The 25,185-nt window shown below is 39.1% G+C and overlaps 1 protein-coding gene across 1 annotated transcript; it reads left to right on the plus strand.

Annotated features, from left to right (window-relative positions):
* Window positions 1-4,922: 4,922 nt before the first annotated feature.
* Window positions 4,923-24,941, plus strand: LOC145785272 (centrosome and spindle pole associated protein 1-like). Its single transcript, XM_082596949.1, is given in 22 exon segments — window positions 4,923-4,951; window positions 5,713-5,760; window positions 6,498-6,608; window positions 7,086-7,180; window positions 7,491-7,536; window positions 8,233-8,356; window positions 8,907-9,054; window positions 9,336-9,466; window positions 9,832-9,951; window positions 10,728-10,877; window positions 13,162-13,302; window positions 13,683-13,777; window positions 14,198-14,307; window positions 20,117-20,242; window positions 20,930-20,934; window positions 21,153-21,277; window positions 21,974-22,102; window positions 22,578-22,653; window positions 22,911-23,020; window positions 23,586-23,628; window positions 23,939-24,074; window positions 24,468-24,941. Coding segments are annotated over 22 exon segments (2,331 nt in total). The 3' UTR covers window positions 24,701-24,941.
* The last annotated feature ends 244 nt before the right edge of the window (window positions 24,942-25,185 follow it).

Below are 25,185 nucleotides of genomic sequence, written 5' to 3' on the forward strand. Positions count from 1 at the left end.
TTGAGTACAAAGTTAATCGGAGTTTACCGGAACCTTCGTATAGCTTGGCAGGAGTCCACAAAAATGGAGAACAGTTTTAGACCTACTGTTGGTACGAATATAGACTTCTGATTTATCACAGCAGTAATTTCTTGATTTTTTAGGTCACTGCAATCCGAGAAATAACACTGCCGCCATTGAAGTAGGAAGACGCTGCAGGAAGCAATGTGTACCAAAAAGTTCTACTCAAACAGATAACTGCAAAAAGTCTTCCAGTTGCACTTGCGATCATAAGTGCGGGTATTCGTGCGTACCTCAAAGCAAGTATCTTAACTGTCTACTGCTATAATTCTATTATTAGTCTTCGTTTAAAACTCATATCATACCTTGGCAGGCCTAATGTGTAAAGCGTTGTCTAGAGCAGAGATTCTTAAACTTTTTGGGTTGTGCCCCCCTTGATGTCACTTGTAAACTTTTTTTATGCCCCTCTTTTCTCGTAATGTTATAAATTAAAGTCTAATTACATAAATTTTACATATTATAGATTTTAAAACAAACTTTATTTTTTATTTTCCGTCATACGTATATAAAAGCGGACCATAATGTACTTTTTATCGCAATAGGCTAATGCGAAGGATCTGGCTGCTTTTTCGAAGCCAACAGTTTAATTCTTGCCTAAAGTTGAAGTGTGTGCGCTGTCTGGTTCTCTTTTCTTTCAGGTCTAGGTTTATAACGCCATGCAAATAATAAGAAACAATAGTGCGCGTCTTCGCTTTATTTCTCCATTTTTCACAACTGCTGGTGATAAGGAAAAGAAACGACCGTTCTGTTACTAATCCAAACTAAAACTGTGTGAATTTTTCTCCACGTAGTCAATAAATGAATCCTGTGACTTAAAAAAAACGTGAGATCATCTGAAGGCAAGCGCGCGACTAATTTAGTTTCTCGTGCGAGCTTGTGGTGATCGAAGCCAAACGTCACAGAAGCACATAACATAAATGCACATCGCAGGTCAGTCAGGTTCACAATCAAGTTTGTTCTGAGCTTGTGTCTTACAAAATAACATCACAAACAGCCATTGTTAAGGAACCATCGAGTCATCGACTAAGCACAAAAGTAAGAATAAGCGCTGGAGGCTAAAGTCACAACTAGATCATATCACAATTCAATAATCGTGACACAAGGCAATGTGTCGCCAACATTTCTGTTCACTCTTGTAAGATATAGTAACATGCTATTGTAAGAGCTTAACACTTCCGCGCCTCTTTCCTTAGAGAATCTTTACTACCCCCAAGGGGGGCGCGGACCCAAGTTTAAGAACTACTGGTTTAGAGTCTGAATCGTGTCACGACAGGTTTACCCAAACTAAAATGGTATCTGAAAAAGTCTTCTTAAAAAGCCTCTTGAAAATTTTATCTCGTGATAACATGTTGGTAGAAAAAGTGAATCCATATTATCTGTTTACAGAAATATATTTATGAGTGATTTTTATTGTTATGAAATAATGTAGGCCTACAATAGGGAGCATTTGTTGATTTTTGTTTAAAGACCATTACACGTGACTTCAAAATTGTTTATGCACTACACTGGAGATTTTCATAAACTTATTTGCAAAAAAATTCAGACGCCTTCATTCATTATCATGTGAAGTTCCAAGAAACAAATGGATCTTTTTACATGAATGCAAATACAAGGAATATATTTACACTTTCTGCAAATAAAACTTTTTTAATATTTGAAGGAAGCTACTGTCCGCCCCCGCCACCAGTTCAAAACACTCTTGATGTAAAAGTAAGACGACGATCTTCGAACAGTTCACTCGTATTGGTGTCAGGAAATAGGTTCACGTACGACGACGTGGCTGAATACGTGTGCAAGCCAGGCTACAAACGAGACTTTCCGATCATGCAACATTTGTGCCATTCGAGAATGGGATGGACAGGGGCTACACTTTGTACTCGTAAGTCCATGCCAGGGGCGTTGACAGGGGGGTCTAGGTGGTACTTTTGGACCCGGGCCCGGAATATTTAGGGGGCCCGGATTTAAAAGATTCCCCGCGACTTCAAACATTATCAAGATCTTACTATAATCAGATCTAAAGGAATTGCGACCAGAGGTTAAAACAGCCACTTCAGCCGTCAGATGGTAAAGTACCGGGCCCCCTTCCGGGTATAGCCTAGTGATTTCCTTAACCACGATTTTTTTTTTTCAAAAACACGAAATATTTTTCTTCACCCACTCTTTAATTCTGAATATATATATTTTTTGGTGGTAATCACTTCTAGCTACTTGCATCTACAATTCATAGCCGTAGAAGATGGGGGGGCAGTCGCTCCCCCGCTGAAAAAAAATGTCACAAATTTGGGCAAAAATGTCCAGTTATTTGGGCAAATCAATCTTACCACAATGTTTCGACGTCTCACCTGTTTAGAAACTTTACATAATTGTTGTAATTTATGAGATACATTTATATTTTCCAATGAATGTAAATGTATTATCACCGACTTTGAAAACTGTTGCATGCGGTATTGCAATCTGGGCAGAATGATAAGTTTCGATTTGACAACTGCAAAATAGAACTGTAAAAAAGCACAGTTGGGAAACAGAGGTAAGCTTATTACTGATATTCACTAATATGTAGGCTGCATTTCTTCATGGGTAAAAATTAAAAGCCTACTGGTTACTGGTAACTTTATGCGATTGTTTGTTTTTTCTCAATATCCTACTTATGTAGTTGATTATATAAATCATTTGGGCAAAAATGTCTAGTTATTTGGACAAATCAATTCTTACCATAAGTTTTCAACATTCTACCAGTTTAGTAACTTTATAGTTTTGCATTTTGTATAAAAAACATTTTGCTTTGAATGTAAAACAGAGTATCAACAATTTTGAAAACTTTTATGTTTGGTATTAAAATTTGGGCAGAATGTTAAGTTTCAATTCAGTATTTGCAGAAAATAATGCTTCGACAAGCTGAGATAAGCTTATTACAGATGTTCATTAGAATATCATCACACTAGCCTACATTTCTTCGTTGGTAGAATTTTGAAACCTTGCTGGGTTCTGGTGAGCTTATGAAGTTTTTGTTTTTTCTCTATATCCTACTAATGTAGTTGTTTGTAAAAATATTTGGGTAAAAATATCCAATTATTGGATAAGTCAATTTTACCATGAGTTATGCTATGCTCGGAAAACTTGACTTAAATACTACAAAGATAGCTTATTATTTTTAGATATAGGCCTATATACTGTATATACAAAATAAGCATTTGTTGTAAACTTTAATAATAAATCAACAGTTGTGAGGCCACATATACACCACTTTTGTGAGCATTGATCCCGGCCACTAACTATAGTTATGTACAAAGTGAAAAAGTATATTAAATGAAAACAACTTGCGAATTTTCCTGTATTTAATTTCATGTTTTTGTGAGCTATGGTTTAACTGTTTTCAGCATTGAATTTTTTTGTATAAACTGCTGTTTGTCTTTGCCATTCCCAAGGTTGATATGCTCAGCTATTTACTATCTATAACACAGTATTAGAGCAACAACAATCAAATATAAAGACACGTGTTATGTTATTTTGTCATCCAATTTATGCAGTTAATATATCAGGCAATGTAAACAGTGCTATTTTTGTGTCATGTTTTGGTAATGTCTGTATTTTGTGGCAACAATTGAGTTTGAAGTTATTATCTGGGAGTGATTTTTCTTCAATGCTTGTGATTTGAGTAGGCCTAGCTGCTTCATTGTGAAGTAAGATTATCTTTGTAATGATCTTCTGAAAAAACATTGACTATGACTATTTCATTGTAATATAATATCAATATTTTTGGTATCAAAATTAGTTTTGTTCAAAGGTGGAAGTTTGATGCACATAGCATGGTAAACTGTCCAATTCTTTTCAGGCTGTAGGATTTGAAGCAGCATGGACATTAAGTAATGGGATAAGATACTGGTCTGATAAGTAAACGGATTGTCATTTTAGTTTTTTTCAATGCAAATGTACAAATATTGAATCTTTGAATTGAAAAGATTGAGCTACTTTTGGTCAAGCCTTTTATTGAAGTTGGGCTGGAGATTTTTATATAATCTGGTGACATGAATATTCAGCAATTATTGTTATCCAGTTATTGCTGAAGTCTCAGTTCAAATTTTTTTGAATCCAGTTAGGCTTAATATTGAATATTTTTTTATGATACACAAGAATGTTTTAATTTGATGGTTTATTTAAATTGGACACAGACAGGTCTATGAAAGTAGATTAAAGTAAGTTCAGCCTTGTTGTATATACTTTTTTTTTGCTTGTGTTTCGTACATGGCCAAGTTGATGACTCTCAGAGATTGTGAGTAATTTAGTATTTTTGAAAATATATACGCCAAGACAAAATTTGGGCAAATTATGTTTGCCCCCCCCCAAATTTTTTACTCTCCTAGGGCTACTTTACAAAGAATTAATTTTAGCCGAAAACTCCAACAATTTTAAACATACTGACAAAGATCGTGATTGAGAGCAAGGATTTTGCGGTTTATGGGGAAATCCCTAATGCGTAATTGCACAGTTGGGGAAATTCGTGGATAAAACAAATCTTTGAGAATATATAAATGACGTTCCTCTTAATTTTCTACTTTGAACGACATGTGTCATCTTCATTTTAACAGTACATCAACAAACGTTTCTACACAACTTGATATTATTATATTCATAACATTGTGGATGAAGGGGGCCCGAAAACAAATGGGTACCGGGCCCGAGAAATCCTGTCAACGGCCCTGGTCCATGCACTGTAAGTAAAAAGTTCGTTTTAAGTAGACGACGATCTTCGAACAGTTCACTCGTATTGGTGTCTGGTGATTCGTTCAAGTACGATGATGTGGCTGAATACGTGTGTAAGCCAGGCTACAGACGAGACTTTCCGATCATGCAACATTTGTGCCATGCGAGACGAGGATGGACAGGGGTTACAGTTTGTGTTCGTAAGTCTATGCACTGTACGCAAAAAGCTCGTTTAAGACTTTAAGTGGACAGTTTGCTGGGTTGGTCCACAAAAACAGAAAAGTTTTATTAGCTACTGTAAGTAAAGATCGACTTTTATTAGAACATTGTTTGAACCAGTGGTTCTAAATCTCCTCCATAAATCATCACATTTTTAAACAAAACCAGGTTAACGAGGATTACCCCAAATATCAACACACTAAAGAATTTGAGAATGAGCGATCTTCCTGACATTCCTGACTACTCACTATAGAACAGCGAGAATTGTGTGTCGCTAGCCATACCGGTGTAGCTTCCACACTAGCCATGAAGACTTTTCCCAAAAACATGTGTTTCCCGGCAGTCGAGAGTAGCAAGAATTGACATCGATAGACACGTGTTCACATGGGCGAACACATGGTTTTGTATGGTTTTGTGTAGTTTCTACCCAGATAGCAAATTAACCGTTTTTTTACATGGATTCAACGTCTGTTGTAAAAGACGGTTGATTTTCTGTCTGAGTAATAATTCGATCTAAAAAACAGCGACAACAGTTTTGCTAAAACCGCCAATTGCTTATTTAGTGTGGCATTAGAATTATTGATAACGAACGGCATGGATGGATTTTGTACGTCACAGTGACATTATTCGACGCCGCAGCAATGTTTTGGGTTATTTTGTTTTTATCGTAACATAAACACGATTTATCGCAGAAGCAACAGAAAGCGACTGCAAAAGATGACGTCATTCCAGTGAAGACAGGGAGACAAACAAACGCTCGAAGAAGAAGAAGGGCAAAAGGTAAGAGTGTTTAGTGGTAGGCTGCTGTTGACTAAGATTAGATACGACACTACTCAGTATCACTAGCGAGCTCGTGATAACTTCACTTTACAGCAGAAATGAAACGTAATTATGCCGACTGTGTTAAAGCATCTTCGGAGGATCCATTAAATGTTGATCCTTTTCAGAGGATTCTTTTAATGTTGATCCTTTCTCCAGTTTCATGCCCGTTTTAGCTTCGCACATAGTTGAAAGAAAGTTTTCCATTTCTTTGCCATTGAGCAGTTAAGATGTTCAGTTAGCTTCGGTATTTTTACTTTTGCATGGCAATGGTGTTTGTTTGGATGAATTTTTTTGTCATCGCATGCCTTTGCCATCTTTTTCATTCTGGGCTTGAAGTGTTATGGAGCTTCTTATTGAATTCTTGTGAAGCATCATAGTCTCAAAAACGCGTTTTTTACACAACGATAATGTTACTGGTAAACTGAATACTGAAAAGTTTGGGTGTTCATCTGGACAATTATCGTTTCTAGCACTAGTTGCAACGTTCATCTGATGTTTTTTTTTAATGTTATTCGCTCTGAGGATGCACATTGTCATGGTGCGCAAAACGTCAGTGAAGCAATAAACCATCCTGTTTGTTGTTGCTTTTACTTTCAATTTCATCAGATGAACGTTGCAACTAGTGCTAGAAACGTCACTGGTAAAGTTACTTCTCTCCCAAAATTATACTGTTGCTAAGTAAGCATTAACTTCAGGACATCGTTCAAGACACCGGATAGTTCTGACAGCGACAGTGAGGAAGACCTTAGAAGACCTTTTGAGCGGCCATTTTATCGTTCTAATCCTTACGCCCCGCAACCAAATGGGTAAGACAAGAGTCAATTAAATCTAATTTAGATATTTGTCATGTCTAAAACAGTTTGTTCATTTTCGTTGCTTTCTAAGGTAGGTTTATAAACTTATTAAAAGATTCTGTTTGAAAAAAACCTTCTGATGATTCCAAACAAGGGCGAAACAGGCTGTAGAGGTTGTTAGAGAATAATAACCAAGTTTGATGTAATTTGCTCTGCTTGGCATTGAGCACTTTTTGTAATAGTTATAACTTTTATTGTTTGTTTAAGTTGTTGAAAGATATATAGAATTACACTGTCTGTAGTTTTGTAATAGCAATTTATTTTTTTAATTTTTAATCAGCCTTAAGTGACTCTGAAATGTATCTACCAATATTTTATATTTTCATGAAAGGCCCAAAAAAGTTTTGTTCAATGACAATTTTCATTTCTTGGTGTTTTACAATGAACAATGTTGCTGTGGAAATGTTTTTATACTTTACTGTTCTGCAGATATTTCCAGCCACCCCCCATGCAGTTTCAATCTCCATATGATGAAGCTTATTACTACTATGGGACAAGAAACCCTCTTGATCCCCCAGGAATGGGTGCACCACTGAACCACCCCTCTGCCCCATACCAGCCGGGGGTTTCCCTCCTTCTTGCAGCTGCAAAATCGAAACTATCCGTTCAAGGACAGCTATTTATATTAGCTTGTTATAGCGAACATGCTGCTATAGCATTTCAGACAGCTAAATCCGTCATTTTACATTGATTTAACGTCTGCAAAAATATAATTAATTTGTGTATTTCGTCGGACACTTCGGTTGTTTTTGCAATTATGGTCGATTTTGTGCTCTTTATCTTTTTTGTAGTCGTGCTCATGGTTTTGAATTGGCGCTTTTCTCCATTTCACAGGTCCACAAGTTACGAAGTTTTCTGAAGTCACAAAAGACACACAAAGGTTTGTGCAGCTTTCTTTCTTCATGATGTCATATTTTGCATTAGCCCGACATGCTAGTTTTGTCCAGTCAGACTTTACTGTGACTTGTGGAGTGACACGAAAGTAACCCCCAGTGTGTGAAAATGGGATAAAAACCATCCTTCTTTGACTTGTTATCCACGGGATTATTGATCTAAGTCTTGGCTGCGTTTCATCCACTCCCACTTTTATATATGATAAAGACACGCATGTTTAGAGATTTAATACTTTTAAAATCTCACTTGTTTAAGGGCACACCAGGTTAAAAACACGCTGATATAAGCACATGGAGTGGCATAGTGGATAAGACGCTCGTTTTCTAATCATGCGATTCTGGTTTAACTCCCGGATTTAGCTGGTCGTTGATGAACATCGCTCACCTCTACCCAGGGTGTAATAGATTAAGTGAGCGTAGTTGCTAAAGAAAAAGCGACCAAGAGAAGAAAGGAACTGATGACCCTATTCTCGTTAGTATCGAAGGCTGAGTATACTCAGAACCTTTTCTCGTTCTCCGAGGCTTGAAATTAAGTATGGGACTCACTTTTACCTTTTATATAAACGCGTGCTTGTTTGAAGGCACAGCGGTTTAAAGACACATTGCTTTTTTCAACATCGACGTCCAGCCACTCATGGACTGTTTGTACTATTATCCAATTCGTTGTTGTTGTTGCATCACAGAACCACCATCGCAAGAGGCTCATTTCACCCAAACACCGAATCCAGTCTTGTTTCTGATAACTCCAGAGACGTGCAAATAAAAAAGGAAAAGATGCAAGCTTATCAAGACGAACTTAAAGAGCAGGTGGATTACCTTAAAATATATTCTTCTATACTTTTATTACGTATTTTTATATCCCATATGTTACAAAACTAAAAAAATACATTTCCTTCTCATCAACTACTTGTTAACTTGTTTACTGTCTTTGTGACTTCACTGACATTTCACTATTTGTTTATGACATAATCTAAAGTCAACTGGAGAAGCTAAAACTACAAAGTTTACTTGAAGGAATCACGATCATTTACTTTTCAATTCTTAACCACCATGTCTGGATACAGCAAAACGTTTTATTTGTTTTGTTTGTCGTACTTACACCCGGTTGTTGAAGATTTAGATTAAGTGGAAGGCAAGGAAGCCAATCTTCGTGTCCACCTCCAGGCTTGCCTTTAAGTGTCCTGCCAAAGACACAGCCACATGCTCTTGAGCGATGTCGAACCGGCGACCTTTCGATTGCTATTCCAGGGCTCTCACCACTCGGCTATGCTATGAGGAAGACTATTCAACAAATGCAAAAACTGAAATGATGTCGTCATTGGATTTACGTCATTTTCAGTTTAACTTCTCCTTTCAGATGAGCATAAAAGAGAAAAAGAAGATGGAAGCTAAGTTGGAACAGGAACGATGTAATAGGAGGATGGAGATGGAGGCGATGAACTATAATCCATGGGGTAAAGGAGGAGGCGGGGCTCCCATGAGAGATCTTCATGGGAATCTTGTTTGTAAGTTTCTCTTGTTTCCGGTGGCTTCCGATCAATGGTTCTGTTTTTCCGCTTTGTTGTTACGTTATTGCAGCTTCTTCACCTTCTTCTTCTTTCGTATGAGAAGTTGTTTTTAAACCACATTTCATTGGCATAATATGTCTGGGCATTCCTCGAGCAGCGACTTGATGCTATGGTTCTCCAGCGTTGACAAACTAGCTGCCCAATTGGTATAGTAAAAGGGGTAGTTGTAGAGTAGTGTATTATACAGCTGACTATATAATATACAATACATATTGCAGCTGACTTACAGCAAATGCACATTCAAAATGAGGATCTGGTTCGAGACCCGAACAAAGTGGCTGAGATGGCAAAGCAGCGACAACAAATGATCGAAAACACAGAAGAAATTTTTCATAAGTCGAGTAAACAAGTAAGTTTGCCCCAATCGACTACATTTTTTCCGGCTCGTTATTCCAATTTTCAACTATCAGTGCCAAAGATGATATTAGCGAAACATTTCGCATGTAATAATTTGGAATATACGGTGGAACCTAGTTTTTACTTACAGTATGTATAATTGTATATGATTGGCAAAACTGCCAAGATTGAGCTCTCAAAGAAACTTTTTCAGTTCGAGGATAAAAGATTCCTACAATAGATCGATCCTACACCCGAGTGTCGGTAGCCAAGGATTGAACCACGTTTACCTACATTTTTACTTTAGGCTTGAGGCATTCAGAAATTCAAAGATAGATTCTTTGCTAAGCGGATTATTGTGAAGCTTGTCATTTGCAGGAGGCCATGATGAGTGAGCATCTTTCTCCACGGTTTGGCCGAAGCAATCCCTTCGAACAGAAGGAAACCTTTGAGCAGAAGTCGCAGAAGGACGTGTACAAAGATGAGCTGAAACAACAGGCATGGATTCTATTTGAATAAGCTTGGCTGATTTGTTGAATATTTTGCTGAATACCTTTTTCCCTTATGAGTTACTTAACATATAACTACATGTTGCTCGGCTTCGTATGACTATGGTTCAATATAACTACAACTTACGTCACTTAACGATACAGTCATTTGTGCTTATCGAGGGCGGACAAATGCCAATGTGTTTTGTCTTCTTCAACCAGCTAAGGGTTGATGTCTTGTTCTTTCACTTAGATTGTATACTATGTATAATGTAGATAGACTAACCGCTTTGTAACCCTTTTGTTACTTTTAAAGGCTTTAATTGTTTTACTTCCTTTTTTCGCAAGCATTGCAGCAGTGAATAAATTAATTAATAAGCACGAAGCAATTCATATTTCCGAGTTTTTGAACAGTATGGAACATTGTGCTTTGTAAGTTCTTCATGAATTTTTATGTAAGGCGATTGTGGCACGTGGAAGTAAATCCGGCAACCTTTAGTAACGGGGACATCACCGGATTAAAACTGGAAGACTACTTATATCTGATATTGTTCATGTGTCACCTTCAATGTTCTGCAAGCCTACAAGTCCAATGCAGCGATCTATGTTGTTACCTAAGAATTATCTTATACTTCCTCAGCTTTAGTAGAGAATTTGCTTTCTGGCGTCATAAACGTAGTTTAACTAGCAACATTTCCGCAAGGAACCGAACCGATGTCTTCTGATTCCTAAGCAGGGTCTGCATCTGCTTGCCCAGTTGGTCAATGATATGTTTCCAAATTCTAGATTGAAGAACGGCGACGCTTGGAAGCTGAGAGGAAGGAAAGATTGCGGATTGAAGAAGAAAAAGAAGAGAAAAGGATGCAGGATGAGAACAAGAAGATGCAGGAGGAATACGATAATGAACAAAGGAAGCAGAAGGAGAAAATTGCTGAGGTGTGTCATCGCATGATTAATGCATCAAAATATCCACGATGGAAACCATGTAAAATAAATACAATCGAGCCAGTGCTGCTAGTTTTTTAGCTGAACAAGTAGGGTTTAGACACGTTCAGTATTATTTTCAAGTGAGCTCATTTGGTAATCCGGACTAATTGCAATCATTGTATTTGAATATTGTACATTATTTCACTAAAACGGTATTTTGAATCAAACAGTATGTTTAACATGAGGTGCTAACATACAAGGTTTGTTCTGACTAAAGTGAAAAAGCAGTTGTTTTGTATTGCAGCACAGTCGTCGTTCACATCGAGCACTGCCAAGGGTTTCACACCAGTTTGAAACTTTTTTGTTTTGTGTTCTCTCTTAACCCATTTACGGCCGGTGTCCTTTTAAAAGGACATCGTTTTGAATGCATCAGTATTGCATCATCTTATTTTGATTGAATCATTTTGGACTTGCTAGTAGTTGTTTAGGATCTGTTTTGGAAGGTGTTGATAAATATTTGCGAACAACGTACTTTTTCTGAATTTTGTGAAAGTTTGAAAATTGTTGAAAAATGAGAAGAGTCCGATGAAGTGAAGTGAGGAGGAACATGCATGTTTTATTGCCTATTAGTAATAGATATGAATTATGTTTCTTCATAGTTTGGCACTCTATAATATTGTGCTTCCTACTACACTATAATTTGTGTAAGGTTTTGCTTCTTTTGTTTGTTTATTTTGCTTTACATTTATTGTTGCCTTTTTAAAAGGACATCGGCCACATGGCCACACTTTTTTGGCTGTTTGTAACACTGTCAAAGAATATTGAACATCGTGTAAAAGCAGCACATAGTGCCTATGGAAGACTTAACCATCGTGTTTTCAACAACCATGCTATATCTATCCGCAAAAAATTATGGTCCTACGGGCAGTCGTTCTATCCACCCTTCTCTATGCTTGTGAAAGCTGGACGTTATACCGCCGTGACATCAAACGTCTTGAAAATTTTCAGCAGAGGAAACTGGGTCAAATGCTAGGCACTCGTTAGGAAGATTGTCTCAGTAAAGATGCGATCCTTGATCGCGCTAGGCTGGTTGCCCAGTTCAGAAGCCACCATATTGCAACACTGCCTTCGCTGGACAGGGCATGTCATGAGAAGGCACAATGAGGAGGGACACCTAGAGACAGGAACCCCCCCCCGCCAGAAGTCCAAAAATGAGATACAAAGATCAGCTGAAAGTCTCCCTCAACCATGCAAACATTGATCTGGATTCATGGGAAAACCTTGCTAGTGACAGATTACTCTGGAGAAAAAGATCTAAGGAAGGCACGAAAATTTTCGAAAAAAAAGAATACAAAAAGCCCAAGAAAAACGAACACTAGAAAAGCTAAAACTACCACGTCTCTCTCTCCATGCAATCCATAGCCCCCATACAATGTGACTTTTGCCCACGTCTTTTCCATCATACACTGGCCTCCAAAGCCATATATGACATCACCATTCAAAGCCAAATTCGATTTGATGACGAAACCAATGCTCGGTCCCGAGCTGGAGCCGACGACTGTCAGTGGCGTATCGCTATGGTTTGTGCCGCCCGCGGCGGACCACGATTTTGCACCCCTGAACGCGTGAAGTAGGAGCCAGCGAATAGAATTCGAGCCAAATCCGTTTCAAAAAATATTTTTACTATGCTTTTTCGTTTAAGTTTAAAAATATTCTGCCGCCACAAGCTTCCAACCGGGGGGGCGGGGGACTGCCTAATTGGGGGGGGCACCCTCCCACTAGCTCCGCCGATGGTTATCGTGAATATAATATGTTCATACAATAACTTTGAAATGTCCTTCAAGAAAGATCTGACAAATTTCTACCAAAACAAACACCTTCTTATGTTAAGGTATCGCGAGATTTACATTTGACTATGTGGCCGGTGTCCTTTTAAAAGGCAAACAAAAAAATGCATCAAAAAAGCAAAAATCATCAAATTTTTTAAACTAATTCAAAAGTTATGACAATACAACTTTGTGGCTGAAATATTTCCTAAAAAGAGCAATGGGAACTTGTGGCGGCTTTTTAATGGGTTAAGATGAACCATTTGCATTAGTCTACAACTGTTTGATACAACAGTTTATCTGCGTGCAAATAATGTCGTTTTTTCCAAAATGTTTGACCACTGGTCTGAATCATTGTATTTTTGGAGTTACCTATTTGAAGACAAAACTAATTAACTGCGGTTTTGGCATATCTGACATGTTTTGAGATCTTTTGAATTGAACTGTTTCTGTTTGCCTCCTTCCAGCAACAACGAAAGAATGAAGAACTCCAAAGAGCACTGGAAGAGAAAAGATTGGATGAAAGTCGTAGGAGGAAGGAAGAGCAAAGGAAAAGAGAAGAAGCGGAAAGAGCACAAAAGGAACGAGAACTGGAGGAAAAATTAAGGGTTAGTGGTTTTGTCAAGGATTTTCTAGTAATGCGACTGCGTAAAAACGGTGTCTTGCCTACATAGACGATAGACCTAGGTCTTTCTATATAACATATTTTAATTTGGTTAATAAACTGGTAATTTAAATGTTCCTGTCCCCTCCAGTATTTGAAGTGCCACTGATACCACTTCAACAGAAGTTCATTGATGCTTCTTATGTTTTGTGGCTTCAATCGTTCCGATGATCGATCGCTGCATTGCGCATGCTTTTGTTTCCTGATGAAATTATGACCTTAATTTTTATCGTGTTACTGTTAGATATCGTATATAATTCATGCACTTCATAAGATCACCTTATGAGCCCTTCATTTTTATTGTTTATTTATGACGTCTTACAGCAAAGTAGTGGCTCTCTAAACATCAAGGCAGAAAAAATCAACACTGCTCGATCAAGCGTGTCGCAGAAAGAGACCGTCTCCAAGCAAGTTGTCACGTGAGATGTGCTTTTACAATTATCACAAACGTTCGATTAGTTTCAATACAAAAAGATTTTGACTTCACCGGCGCGATGGCGTTGTGTTGTTGTTTGTAAATAATTGTTTATTTCTACTTTAACCGCAGTTTTCATTGTAAGTCGACTTGGACTGGTTAGAACGTCTTAAGTCTAATACAAGCGTTTCCATCTATGAATGTTTACAAACGTATCTTAGATACAGCATTCTCCAAGCTTATCTTAGTGTTTTATCTTATTAAACTTTTGAACAATAAATTGCTGTTCAACAAATTAGCCCATTGCTTGTCATAATTCGGCCATTGCTTGTCATAATTCGGCCATTGCTTGTCATAATTCGGTGAATGTACTTTGACTTAATCTTCGTCGCAGCAGTGAGATGCAATTGCCATTGAATTACAGAGAGCATGTCGTCCATCAACCACCTCTGCCGGTGGCACAGCAGTATCAACCTGTGACGTATGAACGACAACACACTCCAAACATTGTTGTCAGGCCCGAAAAGTCGAGAGGTAATATTTTAATAGTTGCTTAAGTGTCTTCATTCAATATTTTATCTACAATTTAGTTTGTATAAGCAGTGGCGCCGCCAGACCTTCAACAATGGGGGGGGCAAAATATTGGCAGTGCAAGACAGTAGCGTAGTCAGGACTTTTTTAAGGGGGGTGTTTACGGCCGGCGGGCGAAGCCCGATGGCGTGTTCGCCGAAAGCGACACTTAGCAGCGGGGGGTCTGGGGGGGCTCCCCCAGAATATTTTGAAAAATTACTTTCAGTTTAGTGCATTCTGAGAGCATTTTCAACAAAATTGTGGGTATGAATATTCCTGTAAAATGATGCTGTCCGGTGGCATAGCAAAAGGATAAGATCATGTTTTCTTCGGCATTTTTCGGAAATAAAGCTAAGTATGTTTTCTTGTTGCTAATTCCAGGCTGAGATATTTGAATGTTTGGTATTGGCAAAACTCGCTCTTTTAATGCAGTTTCGTTTAAAATTAGGCAAACTTTGTTTTAGAGACATAGGAAGAGCTTGTTTCCAAAACCGCTTAGGCGCCACTTTTACCAAAATTGAGTTTAGAGTGTCATTAGGTAGAGTATTACCATAGGTACCTACAATCCATTCCTTTTTTTCCAAAACCTTCTCTTTCTGCTTCAAATTCAACACTAAAAATTGCGTTTTCTTCCAAAACCGCTTACGCGCATAAACGTTTTTCGTGGTTTTCTCGAAATCACCGAAAGTGGATGTAAGCAGTTTTGGAAACAAGCTCTTCATAGGTTGATTGCTTTTTTTTTGCGAGATTATTACAGTTTTATTATTTATCAATTTTCTCCTTGGTTGATCCAAAAAGCGATCTTATTCCGGTAAGTCACAAACTTTTATGCTTTAAAGTCAACCCAAAGTTTAGAAAAAGTAACGTCATGGACGTCATACATCTTGATGAGTGTCAAACAAAAAGTTTTGAGACAATGAAGTTACTTTATTTCTGATATATTTAAGTTTTGTATAACAAATAGCTGTTTAGACGTTAATCTAGATCGAACAAGCGATCTCAGCAGTTACAGATGGCTTGCATCCTTGCACAGTTTGATGTGAAATTACATCATAGGCTGAAGCTTTTCTTGCAAACAATCATAGGTGGGCAAAGTTACTTTCAAAAGTAACTGAGTTACAGTTACAGTTACTTGGCCAAAATAGTAACTGAGTTACCGTTACCGATTTGAAAAAGTAACTAGTTACCGTTACTAGTTACAGTTACTAGTTACTTTCAGTTGCTCACAAATCTGAACATAAAATTCTGCACCTGGCCAGCTCTGCATGCAAGTCCAGGTTAACCGCAATATTTGATATATATTGTTAGAGCCAACCATGCTAACATAACAGCACAAGTACAAAACCAACAAGGTTTTATTTAAAAAAAATTCTCACTGGCTTATATGTTTATTTCCTTTGAGAAATACGAGCATTTCAAAGTGCTCGTCATTCAGGCCTGCCCTTTTGGGCTTTAAAACGTCCTTGCCCAATCGTCGTCGTCGTGTGAGCCTCTGGGGCCGAGAGTCTATCCTTTTACCGCCCCAGATTCACGATGTTCCCGGACTACACTGGAAGGCTACTAGAGAGCAGCCAGTCTTTGGTTTCATCATTCATGACACGCACTTTCCACTCCGTTAGGTGGCTTGAAGATGTTACATTGTTACAGTCATTGATGATGTCCGCCCCGATAGTTCAATTGGGGCTCGGGTTCCAAATAGCGACTGTCAAAACAGCGACTGTCAATAGAGCGACCACACGACAGCGATTCATTTAAAACAGCGACTGTCAATAGAGCGACTACACGACAGCGATTCATCAAAAACAGCGACTGCCACAACAGCGACCTCACTTCTTTTATTAAATCCAAGGCTTACGCGCACACGCACTCTTTCACCCCCTCCACACATACCTTCCATCCCCCACACCTCTCTACACACGTATGCACGCACAAATAGGCAAACACTGCGTAGTGAAAGATTGAAACCAAAAGGGACTTTAAAACAACATTTTATTTGGACTATCCATAGAAGTCACATGATTTAAAAAGAAATAGGCTAGTCAAGCCAAACAACAGAAAGTCGTCAAGCCTTGCAATAAAATTCAGGGTCTAGAAAAAGATTGAAACCAAAAGGGACTTTAAAACAACCAAAAGTCTTGCAATAAAAATCAAGCCACGTTTATTTCTAAATTGTGAGCAAGGGCTCGAAGGAACTGCCGCAGATCATACTGGCCTCGATTTTGCTGTGCAACAGTGATTCGTGTGTTCATTGTCACGTATCTTTTCATTCGCTGAGTCAGGTCTCTGCCTTGTAGTAGCTGGGTTCGGTTTGGTTCGGTTTAAAGTGTTAAGTCGCTATCATAACAGTCGCTGTTTTAATGCAGTCGGCATTTATACAATCGCTGTTTGGAATGTCGCTAACTTCATTACGTCGCTATTATGAAGTCGCCATTATGACAGTCGCTGTTTTGACAGTCGCTATCCGGCCTGGATGCCTTCAATTGGTTAGCGCGTCACTTCTGGAACGAAGAAGCTTCAAGATCAAGCGGCACTGGTTCGACTCTCAGGGCATGCGCTTGAGCAACGCACGTTAAGGACTGCTCTCCACTTAGCGACATCTAATAGATGGAATAATTTCCCGGCAACAAGACTTCAACAATCGGAAACTTCACTCTGTCAATCTCCGTGACCGGGCCTGCGTCAGTGATTTAAAGCCTTTAGTCTACAAGTATGCGAAACTGCCAGGATTAAGTTCTGCAAGAAGCTTTCCCAGTCCGAGGATAAAGATTTATTCAATCAATCAATCAATGATGTGGTCTGCGGTCTGTTCCTCGGCACCACATTCACAGGAGGAGGAAGAGGCCATTTCCCATTGGTGCATGGTTGAACGGAAAAGCCCGACGCTCGTACGGAGACGGTTGAGGCGCACCCATGCCTGTCTTGGTAGTGTTAGACCGATGGGGCGTGTGTCGGCGTCGGGGATGAACGAATAAAGTCTGGTGATGAACAAGTGCTGCAATGAAAACAATATTTTTACTGCAGCACTTGACGAAATGGGAGTGTTATGTTTTTAAAACAGTTTTTTCATGGGTCCAATTGTGAATCTGGATCCGCTTAACTTGTCCTCAGGGTCCGCTTCCAAATACTCTTGTAACATATTCAACGCGCATTGCTTTCTTTTCTTGGTTTTTGCTTAAAGTGGTGCAAAAAGTCCTCCGTGGCTCTACCTACCACCATCCACTTCAGTGTCGCTGCTACTCCCCTCTTCAGCAGAGCAGTTTGCTTCTTCAATTGCTTGAAGCATGTTCTGTTTTATTTTGGTCTTCAATTCAGCAGTGTCGCTTAATGATCAGGCATTAAACACAGATAAGTCTAAATTGTTGGTGGAATGCAGTTGCAAGCTGAAAGTCGCTGTCCTCGAACCAATGACCAAATCTGGTTTGCATTGTTCCACAAGAACGTCCACCAACGGCAAGCAATCAGCAATGCTGTTGCTGGTTTTAATGTCAGACAATCTTTTTAGAGGCATTGCAAGCGTTACACTAAATGCAATAAATTTCAACTTCTTGAAGGTAACTAACTAACTGACTATAAGCATCAACAAATTGCTTTTAATCGCTGCGTGTTTCTTGATGCTTATAGTCAGTTAGTTAGTTACCTTCAAGAAATTGAAATTTACTGCATTTTTATAAATATTTTCAGGTTCCTGATGAGGGCTTAAGTTAAACCGAAAACGTTTGACTGTTAAACTCATTTGTAAATACGTAAAATATATTATTATAATGCTCAACCCTGTTGTAGGCTATTGTTGTGTCTTACCTGTCTTTGGTACATATTGATTAATCGCCAAAAACAATTAATTTAGCCAAATCAGTTATCATAAATTGCCAAAAAATAGCCAAATCATAAATATGAAGCTAAACGTCTTAAAAAACCGCCAGATTTCTGGACTTTGGCGATAAATTCGCCAATATGTCAACCCTTCTCCACCAGACCACAAAACAAAAGTAGAACCGCGCATGCGCAGAACTGCGCCGATACATCTGCGAGAAAAATGCATTATTGCGCAAAACGCAGCAAACACGCACAAAGCAAGACACAAACACGTGCAGAGAAATAAACGGCAATTAAAAACTGAAATTTTAATACAAAAGTAACTTGTAACTGTAACTGTTGAAAAAGTGCTAAAATAAGAACTAGTTACCGCGTTTCGTTACTTTTGGAAAATAGTAACGAAGTTACCGTTACAGTTACTCAAAAAGTAACTAGTTACAGTAACTAGTTACTTTTGTAACTAGTTACTGCCCACCTCTGCAAACAATGTATTAACATCAGTAAATTCAATTTGAAAGGTTGAAACCCCCAAACTCCCCTCCCTTGGCTACGCCACTGGTGCAAGACAGTGATATATTATTTAATTTCTCTTGTTTTCTACTGCTATTGTCTATTGCAATATAGCCTACCAAAAGTCCCACATTTTTGACATGTCTGATCTGTTGAAAAAAATAAAATTCAAAATAAATCACAGTTGGATTCCGTATGGGACTTGCAACTGCCATGGCTAGCGAAATTCTGCGTTGCTTTTTTCCAGATTGAAAAACCATTTTTACAAATGCTTTACTGAAAGTAAAAATAATCAATTAAAACGCTAACCCCAGCCAGCTAAATCTGTTGATTTTACATCGATTCAACGTTGTAGGGCGTTGAATCGATGTAAAAGATGCACAAGCTTGCTCGCGGGGACGCAAGTCTTCCAATTTAAAGGCAATAAGCAACGCAATATCCTCAGAATGAGAAAAGAATTTTACTACAAGTGAAACGTATTTTAACGTCTAATAAACGTAGGAACATGTTGACTTTAGTTGCATTATTTCGTCATATATACTGCATTTTTTGCATCTTAATACGTATATAATATAATTGTTCGCTCATTGTGTGTTTTAAACTTTATCGTCATTATATTGCGCATGAAATCTTCGTCGATAGGATAAAAAAACATAAAGACTAAAAAATCATTTAACACCGGTGGAGCAAAATTGCGGTTTAATAGAATAAACTTTAACTAATATTAACAGGATTATAACATACCAAGCTGTTGAAAACTCGACAGGGAAAGCAAAATGTGGCATCCTTAGCTTCTGAATACTCCAGCCAGAGATAATCATCAAACCACTGGTTACTTACTGTATTACTTTAGTAGACTTCTTTGAGTTCAATCAACATTATATCTTTGAAACATGGAATGACCCACTGCTGTATGCACTGCCACCACTCAAGAACCAAGCAAGAGTCAATCTGCTGAACAACCGGTTACGTGACAGACAGCAGGCAAAGTATACGTGAATAGAATCACAAAATCGTAATAATAACAGCAGCAAGAAGAGTAAGTTTAAAATAAAAGAGAAAGCTTTTACCCCCCCCCCCCCCCTTGCAACTTGAGTTGACTTCAGGTTGGGATCCAAATATTAAAAAAAAAAAAAACAATATGTAAGAATATAAAAAAATAAATAAAAAGATGATGCCCAAAACATTGGGGGGGCAGCTGCCCCGCCTGCCCCCCCTCTGCCGGCGCCACTGTGTATAAGCCAGAGAGACTTTTAAATGTCGGAAATTTTTAAGATTAAGTTGGAGAACCAAGCATACAGAAAACGAAAACGAAAATTCACGAAATTCTACGAACAGAACGAAACGACACAACGTCTGGTTATTTTCAACACCGAACTTGCATAAAAGAACCGAATTGAAACCAGTTTTTTGTTTTATTCCTGTCCTGACGACGTTGTATGTTGCACAGAATCAAAGGGGATATCTCGAGAGTTGTCTGCCCTGCGCAAGCAGCTACTCAGAGAGCAGCAGCGTATTGAAACTCAGCTGAAGAACTCGGATACTTCCGTCTATCAGCAACCAACATACCAGCCTAGTACAATGTGAGTTGACGAAATTATATAATCTTTTAGTAGTTTAATGTAAAATTACGTTGAATTAGTAAAACAACTGTAACAATACTGTTTCTTAGTTTTTTAAGTGTATTTGTATTTAGGAAGCGTTTTTTACTTTGTCCGCCAGTCTAAATACTCTAACAATTTAGTGTCACTACTAAATTAGTAGTAGCAGTTACGCATGGCACTTTCACACGTGAAGCTCGATGTCTTTAACTCGGTTCCTAAAAGTGATCCCGCATTGGTGAACTGTGTTATTGTAACCACCGGGGGTCGTGCAGTCCAAAATCAAATGATCAACACTTTGCCTGCTTTTTTGAATTTGGACAAATTGGTGTGTTTTGATGGCCCCATCGATGAAGAGTGGTAGCAGTTCGGGCATGACATATTATGATAAAATTAGTTTGATTACCGAAATGCGCATGCTGGAGAACTGCTCAGCTTCATGTTAGTTATTTTAATTTCAATAATAAAGTGTAAGGCTAGAAAAATGTTTATTCAATGTATTGAGTGTTTTATATGTAAAGTAAAAACGAGTTGGCGCAGCAAATAGGGCGTTGACTTTCCAGTTATGCGAACCTGGTTCAACAAATGGCTTAAGCTGGTTATTGAAAACACCGCGCACCTCTACCAAGAGTGTAAAAATTGCGTGGGCGTAGTTGGTGAAGGAATGGCGAACGAGAAAAACGAACTGGCCACCCTACTCACATTAGTGCTTAAGGCTTAGTAAAATGAGAACCTTATCCTCTCATCTCGATGCTTGGAATTAAGTATATCACCTTTACCAACCCACAATATGTGTAATTGATTGGCTATTGTTTCATGCACATTAAAAGCGATTTGAGTATGTTAATCTCTCGAGACTAACTGTGACAACCACTTAGCAACAAGCAGCCAGAATCGGTAGTCGATCTCTCGCGCACCCGGCAACGACCTGTCCAGGTGGTCCATCGTCCCCCAACCGTGGACAGACCGAACAGCAAGGCTCTTAAAGAGTTTTCCGAATTCAAACACAGGTTTCTTTTATATGTATTTTTGATACGATGTGCTGTATTCAAGGCGTAGACAGTTTCAGCGCAGCATCCAAAGGCCACAGCTGAAACAAGATTACGTCTAAATTAATTCCTTCCATGCTGAGTGCCTCGAGTAGCAAATTTAGTACCATTTTTATAAGGTCTTTGGTATGACTTGACAGGGTATCAAGCCCTCATCCTACCGATTCCGAGCATTCTAACCACTGAGCCACCGAACCGGTAAATTTCCTTGTGAGAAACTCAGTGATGAAAAAAACATTTTTTTTTATTTTGCCAGCGCTGATATAAGCACTGGTGCTCTTTCGATTTGGTGTAAGTATTCAATTGTTTGAAAAGAATGTAACGTTGTCATCATTCCATCTGTTTTTTACAACTTTCTTTACTGCCTTAATTTGTAAGACACCAAGCTTTCCATTACTTTTCTTATGGCTTTTTTCCCACTTCAAGAGGAACTCTGGTGCAGCCTCCACATCACTCTGTCAGCAGCGTTCTCTTCTTTCACTCCTGCTACTTCAAGGTCTGCTACACAGTCTCTTCATCTTCTCTTCCGCTTTCCTCGCTTTTACTTTCCGACTTCCAATCGCCTCATTTTTCCAAGATTATCCTTTTTAATATGTGTTTTCTTTGATGATCCCAAAAGAGTCTTGTGGTACTCTCGTAATCACAATACTGTTCCAGGCCAGATGACACTGCATCCCTTCGCATGTTTCGCATCCAACATCCAGACACTCCATCGGACACAGCTGCATTGGAAAAGCAGCAAGAAGAGATGATCAAGAACCAGTTAATGAAAATAGAGACCCTGAAGTGAGTCGACATGTCTGTTATTACAAAGATACTCGTCATATTCGTGATGATGATCATCTGAGCCTCATGATCATGTGAGCCTCATGATCATGTGAGCCTCATGATAATGTGAGCTTCTGGGGCCGAGGGTCTGTCCTTATACCTCCCCAGATTCACGGTGTTCCCGGAATACACTGGAAGGCTACTAGAGAGCAGCCAGTCTTTGGTTTCATCAATGATGTGACAATTTACAACGATCAATTCCAGACAGGTCTTTTAAGCACATCTTCGCCATGGTGAAACACCAACAGCGTGACATGACCATCACCGCGGCATCCATTGACGTACAAGAATCATGTTTTCAAATGTATCAAAATCGCGCTTTCGGCTGGACAACCTTCACCGTTAACTACCTACACAGGCTTAGTAGAACTCCCATCGGAACTACATACATCGGTAGCCACCTTCTACTTGATTTCACTTCTTGCTATTTCAGAAGCAAGACTGTGGAGCAGCCTCGTCATAGCAGAAGGTCTCCAACGAAATCAGCTCAAAATGGTTTTAGTTTGTAGGTAAGTTTACCAAGACAATTGTTATATCGCGATTGTTTCGAATCTCTGAAAATAAAGTAGAAACAAAAGATCAAGAATAGAAATTAACATGTCAATCAAAGCTCTCTGATTTTACTATCTTAAGCTATATGTGGCACTTCATACCATAGGCCTTGATCTATTTTCGGACCGAAGTCAATAGTGCCGATTGATCAACAAGTTAAAATTGTATTATTTTTACGTTCGATCATAATGTACCTACCAGTGGTTTTGTGCAGCCACCATCTGCATCTTATGCGTCTTTACTGGAAACGGAAACAACCTTTGTTCCTTTGGAGGAGAATGATGCGGAGAACCGTCCTCCAACATCTCCGACCTGCACCGGGAGGTGGGTTTGTGAATGGGATCACTTTTAAATCTTCATCAAATTGAGCTGGTGGTGCGTAATGCCAAGCTTCCCGGTTCGATACCTAGCATGACACGCCCCATAGCAGATGATTAAGGCGGAAGGCAAACGCGATCGTATAACCACTTTGATTTCAAACAGCTATGCTGCTATATCCTACAGTAGACAACTACTTCCGTTATTTTTATATTGATTCAATGTCTGCAGACTTTGAATAAATGTAAAAATGACGGATTTTGCTGTCTGGGATTGTGTTTGCAATTAGTTTTCTTGTATGAGATCTTCCCAGACAGCAAAACCCGTCAGTTTTACATTGATTCAATGTCTGCAGACGTTGAATCAATGTAAAAATGACAGATTTTGCTGTCTGGGTTGTGCAACTTCTGCAGTGTGTTCAACTTGCGTGTTTTAAACAAATGCTGTTCCTAACAAATAAACCATTGCTTGGTTGTAGCCGTATTCTTCCCATTCGATCTCATCTTTATTCGTACACTGCACAGCAACATCTGTCGATGTGTACCACTCTCAATCGTTTCATTTTTTGCAGGAAACCCTCGGCTCGTGAGAGGAGACGAGTCAAGAGGAGCGAGGTATGTTTAACAATCTCATGCTTTTGAGGGTGACCACTATGACATGAAGTCGGTTGCTTACCAATTAATGTTTTGTTCAATGGACGAACAGTAGAGGGGGTTACATTGTTGATGGGGTCAAAAGTAACTTCTTGCCTTAGTGCTTATGCAACTGCTTCAAGCTGCCTGCGTTGGTGATTCAACCCATGCACAGTACAAGCATGTGACACTGTCATTGTTATGATCGTAGAGGCTTTTTTGGTCAACAACAGTTTCGAAAATAAGGAGCCTGCTCTGTTGCCTAAATCTTAATCTAATCGCATCCTTCCAGGAGGAAGGAGGCCTCACATACCGAGCCGCCCCGGATAACTACTCCGTGAATTCCCTCAACTTCTTGGCCACACTTGACATAGACAGGATGGCGAACAAAAACAAGGACAGACTCAACAAGCTCAAAGCAATCCAGGGTGAGTCGCGCAAATGATTCTATGGTGAATGTGAAGAGTTTAGATGTAATGCCGTGCGTGGTTGGGTGTGAAGCGGTTGGTTTACTACTGTGCTACTTGCATATGAAAGCTTGAAAGGGTACCAGCTCACTGGCCGAGAGGTTTCGCATTTGGCTCAAGTTCTGGTAAATTTGATATCGATTCCAGGCTGGGTCAAATCAAAGACTTTGAAAACGGTACTGATTGTGTGCTTTCTTGCATAACGCAGTGAGGAGAAGTTGAGGAATAATGTAATGACATTCTAAATCTGATATCAAATTGAAAATAAGACCTTAGCTGTTGTAGTCATTATTACAATTACATATATCTTACTCTGGTCGGCTGGTTAGGCAATAACACTCTACATCGGTTCAGGTGACGAGGTCTCCCTCACTGACCCTGACGACATCCTGGATCGCTTTGTCAACCAACAAAAGACCACAAATGACCTTCCGGCTACCCCTGAAACTTTTGCCCCCAATCCACGTCGTCCACGCAAGGGGACTTCTATCAGTGCCCCCCAGCATGAGCGCTCCCCCTCCGTTAACACAGTGGACACGGAGTTGTGGCTGAGGCCAGGAACTGGGCCTCCAGCTACTGCGACGTGAAAAAGTTACTGGTTCAAGGGACATCAACTTCTTGTGTAGTTGAGTTTACCCATAACGGGCGGCTTTTATATGGCATTCAATATCGCCTGCTCAGCTATCAAAAGGTTGTTATTTTTGAGTTGTTTCAACGATTATAAAGATGGCAACTTTCTAATAGCCGGGTGTTAAAACAACTTTACCAAACAATCCAATAATGACGAGAAAATTACTTCACGTTACGTCATTCGCATTGAAAGTGTATTGCGATCAATTGTCGATAAAGCAATTTTACACGAGAAGGTAAACGTTCCATTCAAAATCTTATCGTTTGTCAGGAATATTGTACACAATTTGTGTAGATTGTTTAATGTGTGATGCATTGTTTGTATCTGGAACCGTTTGTACTTGGTTGAGGCACAACGACAGGCTATGCAGAATGTAATACGATGCTTTAACAAAGGTTAGATTGTAGTTAGCTCCAGTATATCTTGTTTCCTGTATGGCAG

This window comes from Aplidium turbinatum, chromosome 16 (genome assembly GCF_918807975.1).
Source record: "Aplidium turbinatum chromosome 16, kaAplTurb1.1, whole genome shotgun sequence".
NCBI classification, from domain to species: Eukaryota; Metazoa; Chordata; class Ascidiacea; order Aplousobranchia; family Polyclinidae; genus Aplidium; species Aplidium turbinatum.